The sequence below is a fragment of the Liolophura sinensis genome, chromosome 1, assembly GCF_032854445.1.
Source record: "Liolophura sinensis isolate JHLJ2023 chromosome 1, CUHK_Ljap_v2, whole genome shotgun sequence".
NCBI classification, from domain to species: domain Eukaryota; kingdom Metazoa; phylum Mollusca; class Polyplacophora; order Chitonida; family Chitonidae; genus Liolophura; species Liolophura sinensis.
The window spans coordinates 23,963,733-23,989,129 of record NC_088295.1 but is presented as its reverse complement, the minus strand read 5'-3'; the positions used below and the strand labels follow the sequence as shown (position 1 = coordinate 23,989,129).

Sequence of the window (25,397 nt, the reverse complement as noted above, 5' to 3'; positions counted from 1 at the left end):
ACAAATTGAATTTAAACATATAAAATAAATTTACTTTGTCTCTCTTCCTGTCTTTCAGATGTGTGTGTAAGGTTGGAAAATTGGGTTATCCAGGTACCTGAAGGAAATACAACAGGTACATGTACTAATAACACACAACTGTGTTAAGCTGTGAATAATACAAAGTTTAGACTTAATTTGTACATGCATTTTGACAAGGACAAGCTACTGCTTTGTAGACGGCTTGATCTCAAATGCCCCCCCCCCCCCCATTTCATGCTCATTTCTCAGCGGTTATATAGTATATAATATATAGTTCTTACAGTCTGGAATAACTGCTGCAAAAGGGGCATAGATGCAAATTTCATACATATATACAAAACAACAAAGGTATCCCTATGCATTTACTCTGATTTCAGTTTCACATCAGAAACCTTTGCATTTCACATTTAAGGTCTTTAAAGACAGGAGAAAGAACCTGGACAGCTTTGTAGAGGGGGCCTTCTTTAATTAGAGAATTAAAGAAAGTAAAACAAATATTTTAGTGCCTAGCAACTAGTAGTCTCTATAGAGTTTTTTGGTGAACGAAGGACAATCAAACTAAAATGCTTGAAGTCAACCAAAACCCTATATTTTAATATGGTTTGAATAGCTCTGCAGCATGATATTAAAAGTGAGTGATGGCCATTCTTTTATTGCACATCCATCATTCTACCTTCTCTGTCTTTGGCAATGATCATAACAATTAGAGATTATGCAAGGAACAGAATGGATGAGATTGCCTTTCTGATATTTGGGGAATACACATACAGAACCATAAATATGGATTCATTTAATATCCTGCTCCCCAACATACAAACATGTAGCTTATTCAAAGATATTTTGAGGATGCCTCAGTGTTCATGCATCCATCTATGCTGAATTTACTGTTCACTAAAGGTCTTTTTCTCCTGTAAAACAATATTTATGAATTACAATGTTTGTATTCCAGTATACTTTTTTTAACCCAGTCAGCATAATGTACATCAAGAAGAAACTTTAAATGTGCTATTTATGTTCTGTTGAGGTTCAACTAGAAACTATTCAATATAAACTTATTTTGATTAAATTTCTGGTTTTCATGTCAGCTAACTCTAATGATACATACATAAGATGACGTGATCATATCTAATACTGTATTGACTGAGGTAAGAATTTCAACTTTAGTGTCTATGCTCATTTTCTACTTTTCCTTATTATGTGCAATTTTCCACCAGTGGGATCGTTATCAAGTTTCAGTGAAAAAAAAACAGAAAACAAATGCATAAACAGTTATTTCCATTTTCCACCAATTAGGATTTTTTCAAGTCACAGTGAAAAAAGAAAACATATGCAAAAACAATTAATATCAAAATCTTCTTCCAAATGCAAGGCCAGGATACATGTAGTGTGTACATGATCATGACACAACCTAGCCAGTTGTATGTGGCTGTAGCCACTTTGTGGTTTTGGTATATATCAAGCCAAAATAAAATGTACATGGTGTATGTGCCTTTTCCTTACTTACAGGCCAGGTATTGAAAAGTGTTAATGTAACAACCACTGTGGCGCATAGCCTTGATCTGACTCTTGAAAATGCAGGGCCGGATGTCCTGAGCTTGGTCGAACAGGATAACAACTTGAAGATTGTTGTAAACACAAATCTTGATGCAGAAAATGCGGTAAGAGGAGTTTGTGACATTTTATGCTGTAATTAGTATAATTTCCTTGATGTCAGCAATGGATTAGATGACTACTCTCATGTTTCTTTATAATGCATGGTCAAATTGACCATAGGCTAGTTGACAAATTGTAATGGGATTGAAATTTTGAGGAGAGATCATCATGTAAATGGCAATTAAACTGAAACTCATAGACTGGTTCATTTTATGGGTAAATGCTTAAAACTTCAACTTTGATAATCTTGCCCTAGCTTGGTGCTTATGATAGATGTTGAATGCATGCTTTACATGCAGTGTCACACTGGCTTGTTCAGTTGTTTGTCAACTGTACATGTGCATACCACAGTGAGATCTTTGACTTATCATATGTATCAGAAGTGAATGGTAGAAGGGATCAGAAACTTGGAGATATATTGAAACCTCTGTTTATTACTGTAAGCCTTTAACCTTTTCATTCCCTAGGGCTCTGCCCAGTTTCCTCCCACCATAATACTGATCACCATCATAGAAGTTAAGAGTACAGCGTAAAACACCAATCAAAAGAGTAAATAAATCAACCTTTTCAACCACTAAAGCACTTTTTTTCAGTTGAAGTTACGCATGCAGTTATTATTAAAATGATACTACAATGATTTTTTGTGTCATTAAAGATGGAAGCATCATAAAACTATGCAAATTATTTTCCACACCTCATAGTTTTCTCAGAATTTTTCAAAATATTGGTTGTAGAGGTGGATGAAAAAGTTGAAAAAGCAGAGTGATTTGTTTTTACATACATTAGGTTAAAATGTTCCATCTGTTCCTCTCCGTGATGATGGCTAATGGCAAGCTGAACTTGAGTGGCAGCTTTCAGATGTATATAGAAGTAACTATGCATATTACTATAAATATGTTACATATATGTTATATGTGGAGGTGCAGGTTCAATCCCAGCCCTAGACAGCAAAGTTTGATTCTCCCATTCTCACTGTCCATGGAGCCATGTTGATAATCATTATGTGACATACGCAGCGGGATAGTCTTGTGTCTGTGAATCAGGCGCAACAAGTTTATGGACAAAAACACTACATCTGACTGTTGTGGAAAAACTACTGATTGGAGTGGCAAGGAAGTAGCTAGTTTTCATGTGGAAAAAAGATGCCTTACACCAATTCATTGATTTGCTCATGTTTTGTCTTCTTTTCAGTCTAGGCCTAATATACAATATCAACTGACTTGCACATCTATAGGTAGGCCTTTGGTAGGTATTTGTGCCAGTGTATTTTAGTTACCATTACTCTTAGTTTCAGTTGTATTCTTTTTATGAAATCTTTCCATTGACCTATACTTGTGTATTCGGTATTCACAAGTTAAACATGTAACACTTTAAAATGCTTCTGTACGTCATTTTACAATTTTTTACCCCTTATACATAATTCCAGGACTACTGAAAATTGTAAAATATTTTTTGTCTTAATAGTCAGAAAGTATATTTTTACCTTAAATGTACCTTAACATATGAAAGCTAATGAAAAAAATCCTACTTGGAAAACTTTTAAGGATACATGAAACACTTTGGTTTTATTTCTTATGTCCAGGTTATCAGGTGTAATAACATATAACAGTACAAGCAAGTTTTTCAACTTTCACTTTGGGAGGTAAAATTGGCTTCAAAGTACAGTTTTCTTAAGGCCCCAGCAGTTACTCCAGATATTACATAGCTTGCAGCAATGATCTTTGTTTAAAATTAACTCTGTAGGGGCAGACCGAATGGGAGCGGGTGTAGGGGTGTGGAGGGGGCACTAAGCTGGCCAGAAGAAGTCATGCAGTATCTGTGTACATGTCACCTTACCCACACTGTCACGACACGGTTCACCGAGTTCTGAGCAAGATCACTGCTGAAAAAATTTGACCATTAACAGAAAATATACATGATATAGTGGGGTAATTAACAAAGATAAAAATCCCACCAAAATGAAATTTCTTTAACAAAACTTCCAGGGCATAATTTTCTTCATTTGGCATAGAAACATAATCTTTGTTTTATAGCTTCTTTTCATGTATCCTGTAATAATATATGTTTATTTAATATTCACCCTGTAGATGAAATTGCAAATAAATATGGCAGTTCAGTAGTATATATATATATCTACTGAAAGTAGATAGCCAGTAGATTTTACTGTGTTTAATACATTCACCTACTCCATGGACTTGTCATGACCTCATGATAAAGGCTGTGAGTCTGCCACAGGAACCCTCAAAAGAGGGCTTTTCTTTAATTTGCACCTTCAGCACACACTTGTGTTATTGTGTCAGTGGGATTTGAATCAGCAACCTTGTTGGTAGACAGTACATTCTACACTGTTACACGCATGTACATAAGCATCCAATATGGTCAGCTGGTCAGAATTTTATTTATTTATTTATTTATTTGATTGGTGTTTTACGCTTATTTCACTTATACAACGGCGGCCAGCTTTATTGTGGGTGGAAACCGGGCAGAGCCCAGGGGGAAACCCACGACCATCCGCAGGTTGCTGCCAGACCTTACCACGTTCGGCTGAAGAGGAAGCCAGCACTCCTCTTGAACTCACAACGACCGCAGGTGAGAATTTTGAACAATTTCATCTATGCTTCTTCAGGTGATTAACAGTTTTTATGACTTTGATTTTATGTACATTGCAGCATTACCAACTAAAATTGGTTGTCGTGGATGAGAATGACAACTACCCAGTTTTTAATGAGAGACTGAAAACCAGTTTAAACGAGGTACTGTGCATGTATCAATTCTGATATTGTTGTTTTATGCCAATGGTCCTGTGTAAATGTGTGTCCACATAGATAAAATATACTTTACTTTGTCATTAATTTTTACTTGTTACTTTTACTTCTTACTTTATAATAATTATTGATGTATACTATATTCAAGTTCATGTCATAAATAGTTTCTGTTGGTACAATTTATGTGAATGGGGTAATTTACTTGACCATAAATTTTTTTGTAATTATATTTGTTTATTTTTTTACTGTTGTTTAACACTGCATGTAGTCAAGAATTTTTCTCTGCGCACTTTCAAAAGTGGAGGGGTCAGCATATGTTCTGGGCCTTCTCACTTTTTGATCCAACCACATAAGAAAATACACCACAGTGAATGTTCTTTGCTTTTTTCGCTGTTTGAATCGGATGTTAAAACATTTCTTTTAACTAAGTCAAACAGATTAATGCACTGCAATTTTACTGGTCAGATAGTTTAACCATAGGGAAAAGCGTTCATGTTGTCATGGTATCTGAAATTTTGTAATTTGCCATCTTTGGCAATGTGAGTCAGCATTCAAACTCGCTTCTATTAATTCCTCCGGAAGGCCTCTTATCCTCCAGCACCCAGCAAAATTCAGTACAGTATTTGCACTGTTATATGGAATATTTTTGGCAAGGTGATAATACTTGCAAATGATGCTAATGTTTTATTAAGCCATGCCTGTATGTTTTCAGTCACAAAAAATGTAAGACTATAAATATCAAGTTTACCTAGGTTTTTATCATAATGTTGGATAGGAATTCCTTTTTGTGCCTACATTTTGTGGGCGCTTCTAGCTCCCCGTTCAGATGAACTCCATCTTAGTTCACAAATTTTCAATATTTTCAAGTTAAAGGCTTCGTATGTTTGTTTGTATTCACTTCAATTGATTGAAATGACATTTAGACCATTTCTTTGGACATCTGCAATCTTCTAACTTCTGGGGCCTGGGCGGCCTGTGTATGACTCCACCACCTCTCTACCTAATGTTGCCTACAGGCCTGATTACTATGGTCAATGTATACAAAGCATTGTTCAGTTTATTTGCATACTCAATTAGAGTAAATATTTCACAGCTCACATAGTGTATGGGTATTTCAACGGAAAGTAAGTACATACATGTACAGTATGGAAGCGATCCGAAAACTAAATTTGTGCCAAAATGTGGGATATACTAGTAGTCTTTCTTCATCACAAACTTGAGGATGGTTATTTTCTCTTAGAACGTGATTAAACGCGTGTATGGCTATATAGGGTCCAAGAGCTTCCATGGCCCATGGACCTTCGCCTCATTGGTTGGGGTACTGACCCCTCCCATCCCCCCCCACCCCCCCACTTTTCATTTGCTTCATACAGCCCTGTTGTGCGATATGCTGTGTGATTATCAAAAGCAGGTTTGCAGGCCATTTGTGCTCATGGTTGATACAGCGATAATTACTAATCTCAACATAATATTATCAGTGTACACACAACTGATGTCAGCGTCTATTCCTGCTGATTTTTGGAAACATTGTAGAACTGCTTGATCAAATGATATAGTATGTGTATGTCAGTTAATGGTTCTCCTGTAACTCCTGTCTATTCCGCCAACATTCTCCCAGTACACTAATTAAAACACAGTGCCTGTGAAATTATTATTTTTCATTACTGTTCAGCCTAACCATAACGCCTATTCAATCAGTGTCACATGTATTTAAGAACCCTTATATATATTTTTTGACAGTCATTATCAGTAGGATCTGAGGTGTACAGGTTGGAGAATAAAGCTACAGATGCTGATATCACTGAAAATGCAATAACATATTCCATCACAGCTCAGGTGGGTGTTACTATATGAATGTGCAATATTTAATTATGCCTGCATGTAAGATGTTTGACTGAACCGATTACATAACAAATACATCCAGATTATTTCTTGTGGTGGTAATAAATTATTGTCAAAGCAACTCTCTGCAGAAAGACACATAGAAACACTATGGGTTTCTTAATATCATGTGGTAAAATGTCTTTGCTAGCCACATTGAGTGAAGGGGTGTGGTCAATGCCAACCCCATTATAAGCCACTGACCGGAATGATTGTTGGGTTGAATCTCACTCATCTCCATCATTCAAATATAAGTTTCTACTTCAAGTTAGTGGGATGAAGCCTCTAGCCTCAGTGCTCTCATCTTTAGTATAACACAGATATCGTAGCTGTTGCTAATATAATTATTATTTCAACTTTGTCCCTTTTTTTTACAGGATCCTCTCTATAATAACACATTTGAAATCAGCGGATTGAGTTCTATTGGGTCAGTAATATTAAAAAGCCCTTTGGACTATGATTCTGGACAGAGACAATACCTTTTAGTTGTGACTGCTTCTGTGAGTATTTAATTTTACACTTGAACTGAGTTGACTTCTTTTAAATATTTATTCATTAAAGAAAACTTGTAAAGGAACTGCAATATGAAGAAAGTTATGCGAAAAAAGTTGTTAAGAAATTAAAATTTTTGAGGCATAATTTATGTCGCTTAATTACCCCTCTTTTTTATGCATATTTTCCATCAGTGATCAGGAATTTTCGGAACTGACGTTCACAATGAATTTGGGAAAGCAGGAGCAGCTTTGCACTACATGTTCCAGGTTGTACTCTTACCTCCACAGCAAGGCTCGAAATACTCATCAAAAACTACATACACACTGTGTATTCATTTATTTTAAGTACATGCACTGACTGAAACTTGCACGCACAAATTATATATGTAGATGTAATAGAATGAGTAGGACTCTGAAACTGAACTAGAAGTACCTTATTTAGCATGTATAGGTTTCCGTTAAACATACAGGTTCTCTGGGCCATATGGTGTAATACTAGGCCTAGATCTTTGTTTTCTCAGTTTTTACTGCTCTAGCTGTCCCCATATAGTAATCAGTCACTGAAGCTTTGGAATTCATGCTAATTAACAAAATTGGTGAAAGGTTATCTGTAGATAGAGGAGCTCTCCAAACCTTTTTCATTTTTTTCATCAAAAAAAAAAAAAAAAAAAAAAAAAAAAACACGCTCAGACTCAGATGAATTTTTATGAAGACGTTTAAGTCCTGTGTGAACAAGTAGTACAATATCAATGGTCTAACGAGCACTTGATCTTGACGGAGCGAGCATCTGTTTGTGCCGTGGTCTGGCTATCACTATCAACATTGTGTTGTTGTTACTCACGGTACATTAGACGTATCCATCCCACCTTCTAGTGTGACCAGTAGTACTGCTGTCGGTGGGATTAACATCTTCTTTCTCAGTTAACAATCCAATGGCCCTTTTGGCAAAAAGTTTTGTTGTTGTTTCATTGTAAATGTCAACAGCATTTGCTTTACGATTCGAGGAGGCCGCGGATAAAACAGTCGCTCCTTTGCAGTGGAGGTACGTTTACTCCATGATTGACACTAATATGTATATATATTTGACAATTGCTTACCGCGTGGGAGATTTCTAATGCAAAGATTTTTCTATGATGGTATCTGTAGCTTGAAGAAATACTGTTGGTCAGTGATTATTTGCTGCATTCCACCTTAAAATATTTACGTAAACGCTGTGCATGTCAGCTGTGAAAGTAAAGTGCACTATTTTGTACATGGATATGTGCATGTGTGCATGCAAGATTTCAAGCCTTGCACAGGGTTGTTTGTAACGGCCCTTAACCATTGATGCCACGAGTATAGGGTTACTTAATTTCCTGACTGACCTCTGGAATACTGTTGTGCAAAGCTATTTTTGAGCTCCAAAAACAAAGCTGAGGTGCTGTTTTGAAGTGCATATTAAGAAACAAATTAACCAGACATTTCATGTATCCTTTAATGGTGAGGCCCTAAACTGTAAATCACTGCAAACGTTAACATGTTATTGTTTGATATTTGAAGAAGCAATACAGCTTGTTATTACATCTATAAGATCATGATGTGTGATTTGGTTTAATAAAACAACATTTGTTTCATTATGGAACACCATGACTTGTTGGCTCAACAATGATCGATGTACAACTCAAACTGCACTCTAACATTAACTGTCTGAAGCCAATAGATCCCAGTGTTCCAGTTTGCTACAAGCCATAACTGTATTGTGTCATTCCTAAAAAGCAAACTGTGAATTTTCACAGTTCAGTGTATTCTAGTTCCATATGGCTCATCCACATTCTTAATTTCAATCTGTAGGATAATCAGAAGAGCAGCACTGCAACTCTGACAATCAATGTAGAAGATGTGGACGATCAGAACCCAGTGTTCAATAACACGGGCAGATACATATGGAATGTTGAAGAGGTAATTCTACATGATATATGCTTACAGGAACTCACTTTTCTCTCTATATTTTGTGTGACACTGACATTCGTGTGCACGGTTATCTTTGAATACCCCATATCAGAGGGAATAAATACCAATTAAATTAGCCTATAACCTTAAGCTTGTGAATATGTTGTGTGATAGATTCACTCAAGAACAGCTTGTAACCAAGCTGATCTTTTTGCCATTTCTGCTGTGGTATAGCATTCCACTTCTAAGATACTGATGATGTACAGTTTAATACAATTTTGTATGATCATGATGATTCATTGTGAGCACTGTATGTGTTGTTGTGGTTATACCTCATTCTCATGTAAATGTATAACGAATAAGTGTTAAAACATGTGTATCTTTACTTTTGTCATGTTTTTTTTTTTTTTTTTCAGAACACGACTCAGACTTTTTTTCAGGTTTCTGCTTATGATCCGGATACCGGAGTATTACCTAAGCCCATGATTAAGTACAACTTAATCACAGGTATGTTATTACATGATTAAGTACAACTTAATCACAGGTATGTTATTATTCTGTTGATTTTATACCTAGATCAGGTGGATCATCAAAAAGAGAAAATCCAGGAGGAAAGGACGAAAAAATAATTTGGCTCAGTATGTTCTTAAAGGGTTGGTTAGGTAACAGCAACCACTCACTTTGTTATTTTCGGCATGACAATCGTAAATTATAGGTACACAAGAAGTAATTCAAAGTATGCTTATTAATATGCACATCAATTTATAGATAGATTTGAAATGGCCTACAATGACCATCTCTGCAAACCTTCACGAATTTTCTTTTCAGTAGGTTCGTAATATCACGATGACAGAAGAGGTCATCATCATATAAACTATGTTGAAGTATGTAAATTTATCTATGGACAGATGTAAAATGGTCAGTGATGACAAACTATGAGCACTGCAATGACCACTTCTGCAAAATTTCATGAATTTCCACTCTATTGGTTGAAAGAAATCGGATGACAAGAAATGGAAACAGACAGACCCTAGTAGGAAGGGGTTGAAGAGTAAAACCAGTCGCACTAGAACTTTTTCGAACTTTATATTGAATCATTTTAACACTGTGAACAGCAGATTTACAAGTCTGATATTTACTGAAAGGCGATGATTTTGGGCTGTTCTTGGTAAACTTTATATTTTCTGCCAATATGAATTTCTTGGGAAAATTTTTAGCTCACTTTACGAAGAGGTATTATGTGACAGGGATATATACAGTGGTATATCAGATTGAGAGCAAAGATGCATGTTGTCATAGTATTGTATTAGTAGATTGAGAATTTAATTTAGAAAGAAAGTTATTTCTTCACGTAAAGATGTACTGAAAAAGCTAATAAAAGTACTTGGACAGGACACTCTGAGGCCTTAATTTTTGTGTCTGTTGGGCGTACATCAGAGCATACAACAGAGCACAAGTAGATAAAGCTGCATTGAAAGGGTTAATTTAGATGCTATGTTTTTTTTAGGAGTCAACACTATCATAGCAGCCCAATAACTCTCTCCCACAAATGCTATAGTTCCTTTTCCACTGCAGTCATCAGTTTCCACCTCACCATAATGCTGGCCACTGTCTTGTCAGTAAAAATAGTCTTAAGTATGGCGTAAAACACCAGTCAAATAAATGAAATGGTCCCCAAAAGGAAGACTGTGATACGAGTTTTGATATGTGTAAGTAACCATGCATCTGTTAGAAAAAATCCCAAAGGATTAAAGAAGAATCATTTTTTTTATATTAACTTTAAATGAACAAAATAATAAACCATTGAAGATGAAAAGGTAAAGCATTCTGAGTCATTACAGGTAGCAGCTAGCATCATAGAGTCACATGAATCACAGCACAAAGTCTGAGGACACTACATAGTTCTTTCCTTTCTGTTATGTGAATTAAATTCATTGCAGCCTTTAATTATCTGAACTTTTTGAATAAGCATTCAGTGCTGCTTATTTTCAGGTCCTTCACTGTTTTCCTGTGAGAAAACGTGACCAAAATTGGACCAACATTTCCCGTTTTGGGCTGGGAGACGACTGTCTGTTAGCGTGTACCAACAATGAACACATTCTGGTTAACTTACTCATTCATTATAATGTTATTGCGTTATTAGTGAGTTGTATGAAATTTGGTAACCTGTGACATGTATAATATAGGAACAGACATTTTGTGATGCTGAACTTTAAGTGTAAGCCAGATAGATAGATTTTTAAAAAATTGAAGGTTTTCTGCACTGGACCTGAAACACTGTTGTGCTGAGGGAGAGATGTATTTTCATTTATTAAGAAATATACCCTAAATCTTCAACCTTTTCACCCACCTCTAAAAACCAATATTTTGAAATATTCTGAGAGAACTATGGGGTGTAGAGAAATAATTTGCTCAGTTTCATGAAGCTTACGTCGTTAATGACATGAACAAACCAATTTTATTGTGATTTTCATAATAATTGTAAGCATATATTCCACTGAAAGAAAGTTCTTCAATGGTTGAAAAAGTTGAAGATTTACAGTAGGCCATAGCCCTTGTGGATGAAGAAAGTTGCATCAAGAATCTTGTGATTGCATAAGTATCCAGAATATTTTGTGAATTACTTTATGTTTTGCTTTGTTCCTTGGCAGATTATGGAATGTTTTCCATTAATGAAAGCACAGGCATAATTACACCTTCCCGTCCACTGGACAGAGAACAGAATCAAACTTTGTACCTTTTTGTTCAGGTTGGTAAAGTATGTCAGTATAAAAGTTTTAGTCAGCTGAATTGTGTATGTAATTACAGAAGTCGGAGTATATCTTCCATATGGCTGTAGGAAATGTGAAAGTGCTGTTGTTAAGTATCACCATTGTTAAGTATCCTTATTAAGTATCCTTATTGTTAAGTATCCCTATTGTTAAGTATCCCTGTAATTATTTTTCTGTGTAACACAAGATACCCAATTCAGTTTGTACTGTGATTCCATTTGAAGTGAACACAGGTAAGATATTTCAAAACCTGCATATAAAATAAAGCATTCAAGTTTATTTGTACATGGCATTTTTATGTCACAGTTTGCTCGGTTCTAGCACTATTTAGTGGAAGGTATTGTAAGTTTGATGATCTACAGTCAGGAAAGAAAGTATTACAGTGCTACATGTAATCTGTGTTAAAACTGGCTGAAGAAAAACCAAGGTAGAACAATCATATGTATGTTAACTTGTATGTTTTTATTTTTTCTGTACATACATGTAGCAGTTCTTTGTAGACAGTCAAGCAGTATCTTTCATTAAAAATAACTTTGCCACTTTGTCTTTCATGGGTCATGGTTTAAAATACCTAAACTCAGACAGACGTAAAGATTTCGTTCATACTCAGTGATTAAGATTTAGTTTTGCCATTTTGTTTGTGTGCTTGGTATAGGCCTACCAAGATGATAAGCCAAGTTTTCGGGTGGCTTCCAAATTACTTGAGGTGAAAGTTGAAGATGTGAATGACAACCCACCAGTGATGTCCCCTCTCAGTTACACCAAAAGTCTCTCTGAAAACACAGCCTCAGGTGTGGTGGTGCTACAGGTGTCGGGGTCTGATGCTGATCAGGTAAAGCTTTCTGCTGACGTGGAATAATACTACATATAGCTGTGACAGGCCTCTTCTTGAAAACACAGCCTCAGCTGTGGTGGTGCTACAGGTGTCAGGGTCTGATGCTGATCAGGTAAAGCTGTCTGCTGACGTGGAATAATACTACATATAGCTGTGACAAGCCTCTTCCTGAAAACACAGACTCAGCTGTGGTGGTGCTACAGGTGTCAGGGTCTGATGCTGATCAGGTAAAGCTGTCTGCTGACGTGGAATAATACTACATATAGCTGTGACACGCCTCTTCCTGAAAACACAGACTCAGCTGTGGTGGTGCTACAGGTGTCAGGGTCTGATGCTGATCAGGTAAAGCTGTCTGCTGACGTGGAATAATACTACATATAGCTGTGACACGCCTCTTCTTGAAAACACAGCCTCAGCTGTGGTGGTGCTACACGTGTCAGGGTCTGATTGCTGATCAGGTAAAGCTGTCTGCTAACGCTGTGACACGTCTGTCTTCCTTAAAACACAGCATCATGTTTTGATGGTCATACAAGTGTTTGGGTCTGACACCGCTGTCTGCTAATGTGGTACATATTGCTATGAATGTTTGAATGCTTTTCTTCTTCATAGTTTTCCATTTGTTATGTTTGCAGGGTGTTAACGCACAGTTTCATTACCACATAAATCGGACAGATCAGATTAATAATGCCTTCATAATCAACCCCACAACAGGAGAAATAACAGTGAATGATTCAAATGTGTTAGATGCAGAAAAGACTGAAGAATTCAATTTCAAGGTAAATATGCTTGGTTAAAAGTAAGTTTATGTGGTCTGTGATGAGTTAAAAAGAACTGAATTATAAAAACATTCAGGACATAAAAATGTATGAGTACACATGCAGCTATCAGCGTATTATGATCAAAGGTTTGTCCCTTCCATATTGTGTAACTTTACCCTGTGTGATGAATGTAAACATCTGACATACATCTACACTCTTTTTGAGACATTGTCACAACTACGTGAAGATGTTTAAGGCATACATTTAATATGTTGTTTTTACATACAGGTCTTTGCCAGAGAGGTGAACACTGTGGAAAAGCGGGAGTCACAGGAAGCTAGTGTCCGGATCACACTTTTGGATATGAATGACAACAGTCCATTGTTCAACAAATCTCACTATGAATTCACGATCAACGAAACTTTACCTGTAGGCAGTTTTATAGGAAGGGTAGGTTTCTAAATTGCATTCCAGTACCTCTTTCATTCTGAGTTACTATTTGTCATGTGGGCTCCTGTGACCAAGGTGGTTAGCATTCCAGCGCGGCACAATATGACAGGAGCCTCTCACCAATGTGATTGCTGTGAGTTCCTCTGCGGCTGTGTGTATGAAACTCTGCCAGCAGCCCAGGCATAGCTACAGGGTGCTGCACAACAGACTTCACTCTGATCATCTCTGCATTCGGTCTCCGTGACTGTTCACTCTGTCTGGCTAAAATCGAAGGAGCCTTGGCTTTTATGCTCTCACTAGTCACATGGTACACACAGAAATCCTCCCAGGGCGTCTGTGGATTCTGTTGCCTGAGTCTTCAGATGTTCTAATTGCAGCGTCTGTGCTGAGAGGCTCTCTACAGTCAACTTCAACTGTTGGTTCCCGTACTACAGGCAGGTATTCATATATATCCGTGGGTCTCATGGTGGCTCTTATTTGTTTCAGATATTTCTGTGGGTCGAATGTCAGCTTTCAATCAACCCGGGGGCCTCCGTGGCTCAGTCGGTTAAAGCGCTAGCGCAGCGTAATGACCCAGGAGTCTCTCACCAATGCGGTCGCTGTGAGTTCAAGTCCAGCTCATGCTGGCTTCCTCTCCGGCCGTACGTGAGAAGGTCTGCCAGCAACCTGCGGATGGTCGTGGGTTTCCACCGGGCTCTGCCCGGTTTCCACCCACCATAATGCTGGCCGCCGTCGTATAAGTGAAATATTCTTGAGTACGGCGTAAAAACACCAATCAAAAAAAAAAAAAAAAAAAAAAAAATCAATCAATCCGCGTGGATTACCTTCACTTTCTTTCCCATCTACACCCAGTAGGTAACATCACTGTATTTGTTCAGGATGATATACCACCCAGTCCACCATTTCTGCAGCTTTGGTGACAATCCCTTCTCTCTCTGTGGGGTAAACAGCCAAATTTGGCCCCCAACTTGAAATCTTTGTCAGTTCGGCTTTGTGTCATAACGATGTTTCTGTTTGTGCAGGGCACATCCCAGGTGATTTCAAACTGACTCATGGACAGTCTGTAGGTTCTCCCCTAACTTGTCAGTATAATCTTTATGGGAGAGCTCCGTTTCCTATTAGGCAGGTAATGTAACCTCCTGCCCTAGGAAGATATAATTTGGAGAAAATTTCGTCGTGTCATGATCTGCAGCCCGGTATGCTATGCACACGAGTTGTAGATGCAGATCCCAATCTTTCTGATTCTAGCCAGGACTCTAGCCACAGTTTCTGCCACATGTTAGGCAAAGCATCCATAGGGGCCCCCAAGCTCGTTAGTTGCGTTGGTGCATGTGCTCGTTTTCCATAAGGTTTCTTTTGGGCGCGAGTGGCACAAGATTCACACCATTTGCAGACGTCTCGCTGGAGGCCAAACCAGTAGAATTTATGCTGGATCTTTCTCACTTTTTTGCAACTCCCAAGTGTCCGCCTGCAGGAGAATTGTGACTAATTTCCAGGACCTTATTTGGAAGGAAAAGCGGAATGACCAGTGGCGGCCGTTTTCCTCAAACCACTTACGACACAAAATACCATCTTTCAGGTACAGTCAGTCCCATTTTGCCCAGTTAGGCTTGACCTCCGGTTTCAGACAAGACAAGAAACGCTATCCCAGTTCGGTCTTTTTCCATCGGCAAGCCAATGGATAACCTGTTCTAAGCAAAGATCATCGTTCTGATGATGATCTTCGGATGTCAGATGGCATGCCGCTCAAGGTAATTGATTGGACATTAACTGCATCTTCAGTCTGGCCTCATAATTCACATTCTTCCGTTTTAATCTGTCTGCATGGGGCTCTGGACAACCCGTCAGCATTGCTATGCAGTCTACCATCTCGATGTTGGATCTGAAAATCATATGTGGCAACCATATTTAGCCAGCATGCCATCTGTCCCTAGGGCTCCTTAATCTGCATTGCCCAGTGCAGCGCACTATGATCTGTTATCAGTTGAAACCGTTTGCCATAAAGGTACTGTGTGAAATACTTGACAAAATGCACTACAGCTAGCAGCTCTTTTCATGTGACACAATATTGTCGTTCACTCTTGGTAAGTGTCCTACTTCCGTACGCCACCACATGTTCTACACCGTCTATGCATTGCGATAGGACAGCACCTATGCCATTGTTGCATGTGTCAGTGTCCAGAATGAATGTTTCAGCAAAATTCGGGTGGGCCAACACAGGGGCAGTGGTTAAAGCAGCCTTTAACTTTTCAAACGCCACTTCACAATCCGACATCCACACAAAGGGTCTGTGTTTCTCTGTGAGTCAATGTAGGGGTACCGCAATGCTTCCAAACGACTTGACAGTTTCCTGTAATAGGATGTGAGACCTAGAAAACTGCGCACCTCAGTCACGCATGTTGGACGTGGCCAATCATGGACAGCCGTGACTTATCAGAATAATACCCAATGCCCTTTTGGTTAACAACATATCTGAGGAAAGTGACATCTCGGGCAAAAGGAGAGCACCTCTTGGGCTTGAGAAGTAACCTTGCCAAATGTTCTCCACAGTTCCATCCAAACACCAGGATATCATCGAGGTAGATGAGACATGTCTCCTATCTTGAGCCAGCTCGCACAGTCTCCATTAAACGTTCAAACGTGCTGGGAGCATTACATAAGCCAAATGGCATTATGTTGAACTTATAAAGCCTTCGATGAGTAGTGAAAGCTGTCTTCGGCCTATCGGCAGGACTCATCTCTACCTGCCAGCATCCACTCCGAAGATCCATGGTGGAAAACAGAACGAATCCTGCAAGGGCATCAAGGGAATCATCCACTCTAGGGAGAGGATATGCGTCCTTGACCGTCACCTGGTTCAACCGGCGGTAGTCCACACAAAAGTGAAGACTACCATCTGTTTTCTGACGAGTATAACGGGGGAAGCCCAAGGGCTGTTTGACTGCCTTATTATGCTGCGTTCCAATTCTGTTGACTTGTTTACTTATCTCCGCTCTTACTAGAAGAGAGACTCACCTTGGCTGTTGCTTTAGCGGTCGAGCACTACAGGTGTCTATTGTGTGTTGAACGATGTCCATGCGTCCCAGGGCTTCGTCCACTTATGCAAACACACATACTTTTGAAGTAGTTTTTCAGCCTGTGCCTTTTCTAATGGCCTTAAATTCTCTTCAAATCATTGAATCATGTCTTTTATGGCTGATTGAGATGCGACGTTCTCCTGCTCATACAACCTTTGGTTAAGTGGTACCACAGCTCGTATGGGTTCCAGATAAGCTGTGGTGGTTCCTTTATAGAGCTATACCGGTTCAGCACTAAGATTCACCAACCGCAATGGCACCGCTAAGTCTGGACGAGGAGATACCTGGCAACAAGAATTTCACCTAAAGAGGACAGTTTCTCGGCTGGTTCTACTAGGGCGAACATCAGATCACCAGACGATTGCTGCAGTTGGCAACTAACAACGGCCTCATGCCTTGCCGGTTTGGTGATGCTTTCTCTCAATGATATTCTGTTGCAAGCATGGCTGTCTTCCTCTAATAGGTTAACCCGTTTCTGTCCAAGCTTCATGGATCCATTTTCCAAATCCAACATGCACTTGTTTTCCCACAGGAAGTCAAGACCAAGTATTCTTTGCCCACTGACTGCTGCCACTACAGCTTCGTGTCTAGTTTTCTGCCAGAGAAATGTATTTTGAAACATCCAAACCCTTTGGTTTCCAGTGGTGTCCAGTGTTTTCAACATCTGCTCCAGATCGGGTCTGTCAGCTGGCAATAGTTTTTCAAACGGATCATTCGACAGGATGGTAACCAGAGCATCTTTGTCCACAACAAAGTCAGATTGTATAAAGTTGACTGTAACATGAACGGCAAATCCTCTGTCCACGCTGGCTAACGACCCCCTGCCAAATTTAACTTCCTTTAACGAATATAATGTTGACTTCTGGGATGTCAAATTACGGGCTCTGCCCCCTGCTGAATTATTATTTGGACAATCTCATCAGAAATGCCCCTCTTCTCCAACTGATAACACTTGGATGAACGCGGCCTTTTTTCTCTTCTGCCAGTCTTTTTATGTGACTTGGGCGGCCCATCGTTGGTTTGAGCCAAGATATCCTTGACGATTTCTGCAATTTTGTCTTGCAGTCTTTTCTTGTCATTCTCCTGGTTTGACTCTACAGCTCTGACATGGGTTGTCTTTCCACTTCTGCATTCTTCTGCCTTCTGACATGCATCAAGTTCGACAGCTAACTGAAGAGTTTGGTCAAAATTCTTGGGCTAGGTCCTTTGTACCCTCAGTTTCATCTCTGGGTTAGTCAGAGCTTTTATGAACTGGTCTTTGGCCAGTGTATCCAAAACCTTCCCTGGGGCATTAGGGTAACCTATTGTGAACAGCCTACGTATGGCCTGACCAAGTTCAAGGAGGAATTCTTCCGGTTTCCATCGCCTTCCACGCAGGTCAGATTTGTACAGCTCTTCCATGTTTGGCGGCGCAAATCTCTGACGTAAAGCGTTTACCAAACTGGCTTTTATTCCTTCACTGACAAACCCTAGAATTGCCTGGGCGGGTCCCCTCAGACTAATGGCCAAATACAACCCGCGCTGTCCATCTGTCCAACCAGCTATTCCTTGGTCTAAATCTCCTGCACTCACTCCAGCACTACCTGACAGATGAGGAGTAGTACTTGACAGTGCTTGTCGGGAAGGTGTTACGGAACCAGGTAACACAATATTATAAGGATCGCCCATAAAGCATAATCCCCAGGGACAGACTTGTTTCGAGCAGGGGCTTCCGAGATTGATAGAGGAACCAGAACACACTGGATAAGTTTGCGACAGTTTTTTGAAGATATATACAGAGAGGTAATGCACACACACCGGCATGAGCACTCGGTCCGGCCCTGGTAATCAGGACAGAAGCTGGCGCGATAAGCTCCGATAGCCTTCTGCAGACTGTAAGCTTCGTTCAATACCAGCCAGGGCTTATTCAGGACTTTGCCTCAGTATCCTTTTTCGGGTAGAGAGACGAGTTCTCCAAGCAAGCTCTGCAAGAACTGCCGATGTACAGCTCGACAAGGCCTTATGTAGGGCAAGTTACGTGGTATATTAGTGCAAGTAATGAGATCTAGGGGTTCATTTACAGGGGAGATAACCCATACAAAGGAATTACAGAACATATTATTGTAAGCAAAATAATACAAACATTTAACAATAATACAGAAACTTAATATTCCAACATAATGCTGGCAGCCATCGTATAAGTGAAATATTCTGTACTACGGCATAAAACTCCAATCAAATAAATAAATAAGTAATATTTTGCATGTCTTTGTTGCATAACATGCATGAAGAGTGCAAGTTTGTGAACTCCGAGTGCACCGTGTGTCTGAAATCTGAAAATGCTGCTATGTGCAACCAAGAAAAAAACATGTGCATTCCAGGCTGATGTTCACTATGTGTCTATAGGCCTGATCAAGGAATTTGTCGCATTACAGAGGTGAAGGGCAGATGTTTCTTGCAAAAGCAGGTGTACTATTCAATATACATGCATGCAAATTAAATCATCTATTATTCAGACTGAAAATATTGCCTATAATTGGCACCATGGTAGTTTTAAACTAGCCTTGAAAATGACAAAAAAATTCGTGAAAAGCTCCTTGAAAACTCTTTGAATTTCATTTTCATATACCTATACGAACCCTGTCTTTGAAGCAAAAGGTATGGATGTGATGCCACTGAATCTGATGTTTTATAGCCATTTTACTCCTTGAAAAAATTCTGAAAAAAAGAAATTGAACTGTTTTCTTGGACATTGTCAGATATGTACAATGTTTATTTGTCTTTAATTCAGTCAAAATGTATCTTTTATGTCTTTAAATGTTTTGTTTCTTCACCATTAACTTATTATGTAGCGAATTTTGTAAAAATGGTGTCACTTCAAAGAAGCAGTCAAAACCTTGAAAAAAAATGAAGTTCTATTTATTTATTTATTGGATTGGTGTTTTACGCCGTACTCAAGAATATTTCACTTATACGACGGCGGCCAGCATTATGGTGGGAGGAAACCGGGCAGAGCCCGGGGGAAACCCACGACCATCCACAGGTTGCTGACAGACCTGAAGTTCTATCCATGAACATTCATTATGGTGTTAAAAGTTAAAATTTGATGTCTGTGTACATAAAGGGAACATTATTGTTTTGAATACTTTCAGGTTTTTGCAACTGATGCTGACTCTAAAGATTATGGAGACATAGTGTATAATCTGGAGAATTCTGCATCCAGTCTTCCGTTCAAAGTGGACAGAGTGACTGGTAACCTGACTGTACACGGGAACATCTCAGTTGGCACCTTTACACTTTATGTGACAGCTTCAGATCAACCACAAACAACAGCTCCTCGAAGGTGAGTTAACTTTTTAAAATAATTTCACCAACTGTTTGCATCATAAAAGAAACATGTTTAGAAGGTATTTGTAGAAACATAATTTTGTTGCAGAAAAAATATGTTATTTCATTTCCCTTTGTTTTCTTGTAAAAAAAATTTTTGTCGGATTAGTTTCCTCTTTTATACCTTGACAGTTATATAGTAAGTTTTAAGGTCCAGGTAAAATCAGGCTGTGCAAATAGAGGCATTTCTTAATTCACTGAAGAGAGTGATTGGTATTTAACACCACTCAACAATATTTCACTTAAAAAGGATATTGGTGGAAGAAACCACCACCCTTCACCAAGTGTTTGGCAATCCTTCCAACTTCAATGAAAACATAGTTGAAACAGCAAGACCTGGATTCTCAAGAATGGTCTAGGATATATGGTTTAGAGCAAGATTTGTGTCTTAACTTAATGTGTCATCAAGGGTCTTCACTAAATAAGATGAAACATCCAGGTATTCTTAAAATGTCGGAGGCAAAAGAATGAAGGATGATACATTTATGCTCAGAATGCTGAAAGTAGGTCTAATTTTAGACATTTTGTTGACCAGGTCCACTGTGCAGGTGAAGATTCAAGTCCTGGATGTAAACAATCACAAGCCAAGGTTTACTTCCCTTCAACGAACCTTTAATGTTACAGAGGGAACTGAGAATTATCTGTTGACCTATCTGCTGGTTAGTTCTGGTCAACTTTTTGTCATCTGCTTGTATCATTCAGTGTTTAGTCAGAAAATAAGACAGTAAGAGATCCCATAACAATGTGAAGGTTGGATTAGATCAAGTTTTAGCTTACAGCTCTAGACGTAGTTTATGTAAAGAACAATAACATGAGGGGATGTTGCATCATTGGTGCCCTGCATGTTACTTTCTGTGTAAAATTAGAATCCATAATGCAGCCAATTTTGTAAAAAATGTTCCATTGAGGCAGTTAAAGCCTTCAATGAACAGAGAGCTTTGCATATTGGGCTGAAGTTTTACATTCCTATGCTTACTGTGTGAGCTTTTTTTTTTTTTTAAATGGTGTTTCCTGTTGTTTTTTCAGTTGATTTCCTTATAAGATCTAAATGACACTCAGTAATTTAAAATCATATGCCTCAATCTATACTGTCAGATAGACCTCCACTGAATTACCACTCAGTGAGGCTATAGCATATCATTAGACTTCTTGATGAATGGAACTATGAGAAGCCAGTGTTATTTAGTGTAGTTTGAATTTACCTACTCGTATATATCGAAATCTGAGTTCACCAAAACAGTTTGTTTTATTTTATTAGGGTTCAGTTAATTTTTAAATTTCCTACAAATGGCCAAAAACAAAATTATGTAGTGCATATTCTGGGCTGTTTCAGATCTAAAATTGATTAGGCTAATTTTGAAAACAGTGTTTGAATGTTACCACATTTAACACATGCAAAACATAAGAGTTCTTTAATTATTCATCTCCAGGCAATATACAGACATGGCATCCACATTGTTTTTTTCATTTCATTTATGTACAAAAACACACAGCTTGTCTGTAAGATAAGTCCTGAATTTCAGCCATTTTAATCTTGGAACTTGCCATTAGCCATTTTAAGAATGTTTCATATCCAGGTGGAGGGATGACATCATGTGAGCTGTTATGTGGATATATGGTCAGCATATTTCTGTTATTGTACAGGTGAAAGATGAGGATAGTATAGATAACCTTCATTGTGATCTACTGGCTGGGGATGGAACAAAGTTTGATGTCAGGTTCTCAGATGATATAGCAGGGTATGTCAGTATACATATCTTAAGTTTTAATTTTTTAATTTCATCCCTAATTGAAAGCTCCCACATTCAGATAAACCAGAATGTGTCCCAAAGTCCTCACTTTTGACAAAGCTCTCTCCTCCCTAATGTCTGTAACTATATTTCACACCACAAAGTAACCCTAACTGAGAGAGGGACCACACGTACAGCGCAAAATGTACAGTGCCAAACTTATGAAGTCTATTTTGATACCCCTGAAAGTAGGATGAAACAACAGCTGGCACACTAGATACCAATGAACAAGTGATGACACATGCAATTGTTCATCATCACTGTTGTGGCCTTCAACAAAAATGAAATGAAATCTTAAACAAATAAATATTTTTAGATGTTCGGTAAAAGTCATTGGAGACATTGACAGAGAAGCCACTCCCGAGTACAATCTGACAGTCCAGGTGTCTGATGGACTGCATGTGAGTATACTCACACAGAATACTTACTGACCTTTTGTGTCTGTGTTGTACTGATTTTATGTTGAAAACTTAATTCATCTGAAGACAGATTGTTTTTATTCTGTGTTAGACTGAAACATGGCGCAAAAGTTAAAGCTTCCGTTGTAATATGAATTCTTTGTTAAGCCTTTTTATTGTGTTTGTGGGAGAATAATTATGTTCTTATCATTTTTTTACAACCTATTATCCATTTAACAGTTTGATTTTAATACATGTTATGCAGAATGACACTGCAGTTCTGTCTGTCCGTGTAATTGATGCCAATGACAACAGTCCTATCTTCACACTTCCTGTCTTCGATTTCTCTGTGACTGAGGGGATCTATGCGGGCCTGCTTGTTGGCAAAGTTCAGGTAAGTGAATACTGATTATTAAATCCCATTAACTGTTGGAAACATTGCTTTGGTAATCAAGAAAAATGTAAAATGCCTCAATATCTTAGACATTGGGACATAGCGCACAGCATCATTTTCCAACTAACCTGTTCAAAGTACAATGTCAGTTCATGTCATAAATCCTGGATTGGCTGTGTACTTATTTGACTCCATCACAGTACAATATGATGTCTTTGTGCTATCTATAACCAATTTAGCCCACACCTGACCTGTCATAAAAGGAATGCGATATTTTATATTCATCCCATCACATTTTAATTGTGTTAATATTTAAATATTTCAGGCTACAGATGCAGATGTAGGAGTCAATGGACAAATCAAGTACACTCTGGAGAACGTGTAAGTATAGGCTATGATACTCTGTAGGCAACACCCCCGACCTCGCCTTCTTACATGCTCCATACACATACACAAGTAATAATATCAAAACGTTGTTAACATAGATGTAGATACAACATGAAACTCATATGTGGACTTATTAAAGGTACTGTAACATGAATACAGTTGGAATAAATTGTACAATGAGTCCCTCCCCACCACCACCTACTCACCAACATCCCCTCTTCGTCATCACATACCACACTTCGTAAGGTAAAAGTATTAACAGGCAAAATATGTGGGGATACAAAAACATTTTGGTTTCAAAAACTTGCTATTATATGTGCTTTTATAAAAGTGTGCTGCCTGATTAATCTTGTCCACAATTTTCCCTATACTCTTAATAACTTCCACTGTTTTAACTGCTGACAGCGTTTTCTGTTTATTAGGTCAGGTTGCTTCTTTAACTTAGCATGACTATTCATGAGATGCTTCTTGAATATTCAGATTAGGGGATTTGGCAGACTTTTATTCTGTTTAAAGGAGCTTTCTTTGGCTTGACAGATGTACATTCGGTTTATGCGATGCTTATTTCATCTGAGACATTGGGTGTTTTTTGCCTTCCACATATGTTTCATTATTGATGAGTTTAGTTTCTTAAGACTGGTATAGCCTGCCTTAGGCTTGAAACTGGATCTCTGCTCAACTGAGATACATGTATTCTCTAGTAATGTTCTGATTATAAACAAAGCACATGACATTGACCAAAGCACATGACCTTGCAGGCAAGGTATTAAAAGTAATTAAGGGCTTTATGCAGTCAGATTTGCCCCAATTTTGATTTTAAAACTGGATGACTCAAGATTTACATTTTATTTATTATGCCCCTCCCTTGAAATCATCTTTTGTGTGGGTCCAGTGCAACCTGATTGGTGCATAAATTTGCTTATATAATGAATTCCTTTTATTCTCATTGGCCATTGGTTTCTGTGGAATAACTTCTCAAAGCATGCTGAATAATGTCTGATTTTTATAAAAATTTTGTGTGCAGGCTCCTTTTGTGCAACCTCAGATTAAGACTGAAAACCTGCTGGGCTCATACATACAAGATTTGCTTATTTAAAAATTCCTTGAGTGGGTCAGGTTTTCTGTAGTTTATTCAGATATTGACAAAGCTAATGATAAATAATAACTAGTTTTCCATTGAATGCATTGTCTATGTGAGACCGCAGATCAAACTTTGAAAGCCAGCCCAGTCTTGGTGTTAGTCTTGCATATAGTATGTTTCCATGATTCTCACTGGTTGTTGATTTCTGTGCAATAACTGCTTCAGATATTGTGCTGAAATGTTGCATATTTAATTATTTCCTACATTCTGATTGATCGTTACTTTCCATGGTATAACTGCTGAAATTGTTGTTTGTATTTCTTGGTAAGCTCGTTTATGACAACGCACGATGTACGTGTACGTGGAGTATTTATTTATTTATTTATTTGATTGGTGTTTTACGCCACACTCAAGAATATTTCACTTATGCGACAGGCGGCCAGCATTATGGTGGGTGGAAACCGGGCAGAGCTCGGGGGAAACCCATGACCATCCGCAGGTTGTTGCCAGACCTTCCCACTTACGGCGGGAGAGGAAGCCAGCATGAGCTGGACTTGAACTCACAGCGACGGCATTGGTGAGAGGCTCCTGGATCATTACGCTGCGCTAGCGCGCTAACCAACTGAGCCATGGAGGGCCCCCTTAACATGGAGTACGTGAAACCTTTGTTGTTGGTGCATATCTTTTGACCTGTCAAACATTTAAACTTAATATGTTGTATGATCATCTATAACTGAGTTGGTGGGTATTGATATCACAATCATTGATAGTGCTTCTTGGCTTGTTTATTTTCTGTTTTTTTATCCCCTCGCCCTATTATTCTGAACCATTGCAAACGACTGGAAAAACATTTCAGTGATGTGGTCATAATATAAATCAAACCTCTTTGGATAATGATTTCATAGTTGGTATGTAGTTTCATATTTAGGTGGACTTGGTTTATATGAACACATTAGTAGTGATTCAGTTTCAAATAGGACGCGGGTGAATTAGGCTGCTATTTTACCTTTGCTGTTTCTATCAGTTTTCCAACTGCCATGTCAGTGGACTGTTAATAACCAGTTTCAACAACATGAAATCAAGAGAAATCATAAATTTCATGCTAGGATTCCATTTATTTATTCGATTAATGTTTTATGCCGTACTCATGAATATATCACTTATATGACAGTGACCAGAATTATGGTGGGAGGAGCCCATCAGGTTGCTTGAAGACCTTGCCATGTACGCACAGAGAGGAAGCCCGCATGAGCGGACTTCAACTCACAGTAATCGCATTGGTGAGAGGCTTCTGTGTCATTGTGTTGTGCTGTGCTGACCCATGGAGGCATTCCCGCAGGGATTCCG

The 25,397-nt window shown here is 38.5% G+C and overlaps 1 protein-coding gene across 1 annotated transcript in view; it reads left to right on the top strand.

Moving 5' to 3' along the window:
* Positions 1-25,397, top strand: part of LOC135472525 (protocadherin Fat 4-like) — a 93,484-nt gene that overhangs the window by 5,673 nt on the left and 62,414 nt on the right. The window contains exons 3-20 of the mRNA XM_064752107.1: positions 59-115; positions 1,528-1,679; positions 2,866-2,919; positions 4,344-4,427; positions 6,180-6,275; positions 6,698-6,820; positions 8,645-8,752; positions 9,160-9,250; positions 11,395-11,492; positions 12,170-12,346; positions 12,982-13,125; positions 13,396-13,557; positions 19,766-19,956; positions 20,536-20,659; positions 21,645-21,739; positions 22,107-22,191; positions 22,454-22,582; positions 22,908-22,963. Of these exons, the coding sequence (XP_064608177.1) occupies positions 59-115; positions 1,528-1,679; positions 2,866-2,919; positions 4,344-4,427; positions 6,180-6,275; positions 6,698-6,820; positions 8,645-8,752; positions 9,160-9,250; positions 11,395-11,492; positions 12,170-12,346; positions 12,982-13,125; positions 13,396-13,557; positions 19,766-19,956; positions 20,536-20,659; positions 21,645-21,739; positions 22,107-22,191; positions 22,454-22,582; positions 22,908-22,963 (2,026 nt within the window). The remainder of the gene's footprint in view (positions 1-58; positions 116-1,527; positions 1,680-2,865; positions 2,920-4,343; positions 4,428-6,179; positions 6,276-6,697; positions 6,821-8,644; positions 8,753-9,159; positions 9,251-11,394; positions 11,493-12,169; positions 12,347-12,981; positions 13,126-13,395; positions 13,558-19,765; positions 19,957-20,535; positions 20,660-21,644; positions 21,740-22,106; positions 22,192-22,453; positions 22,583-22,907; positions 22,964-25,397) is intronic.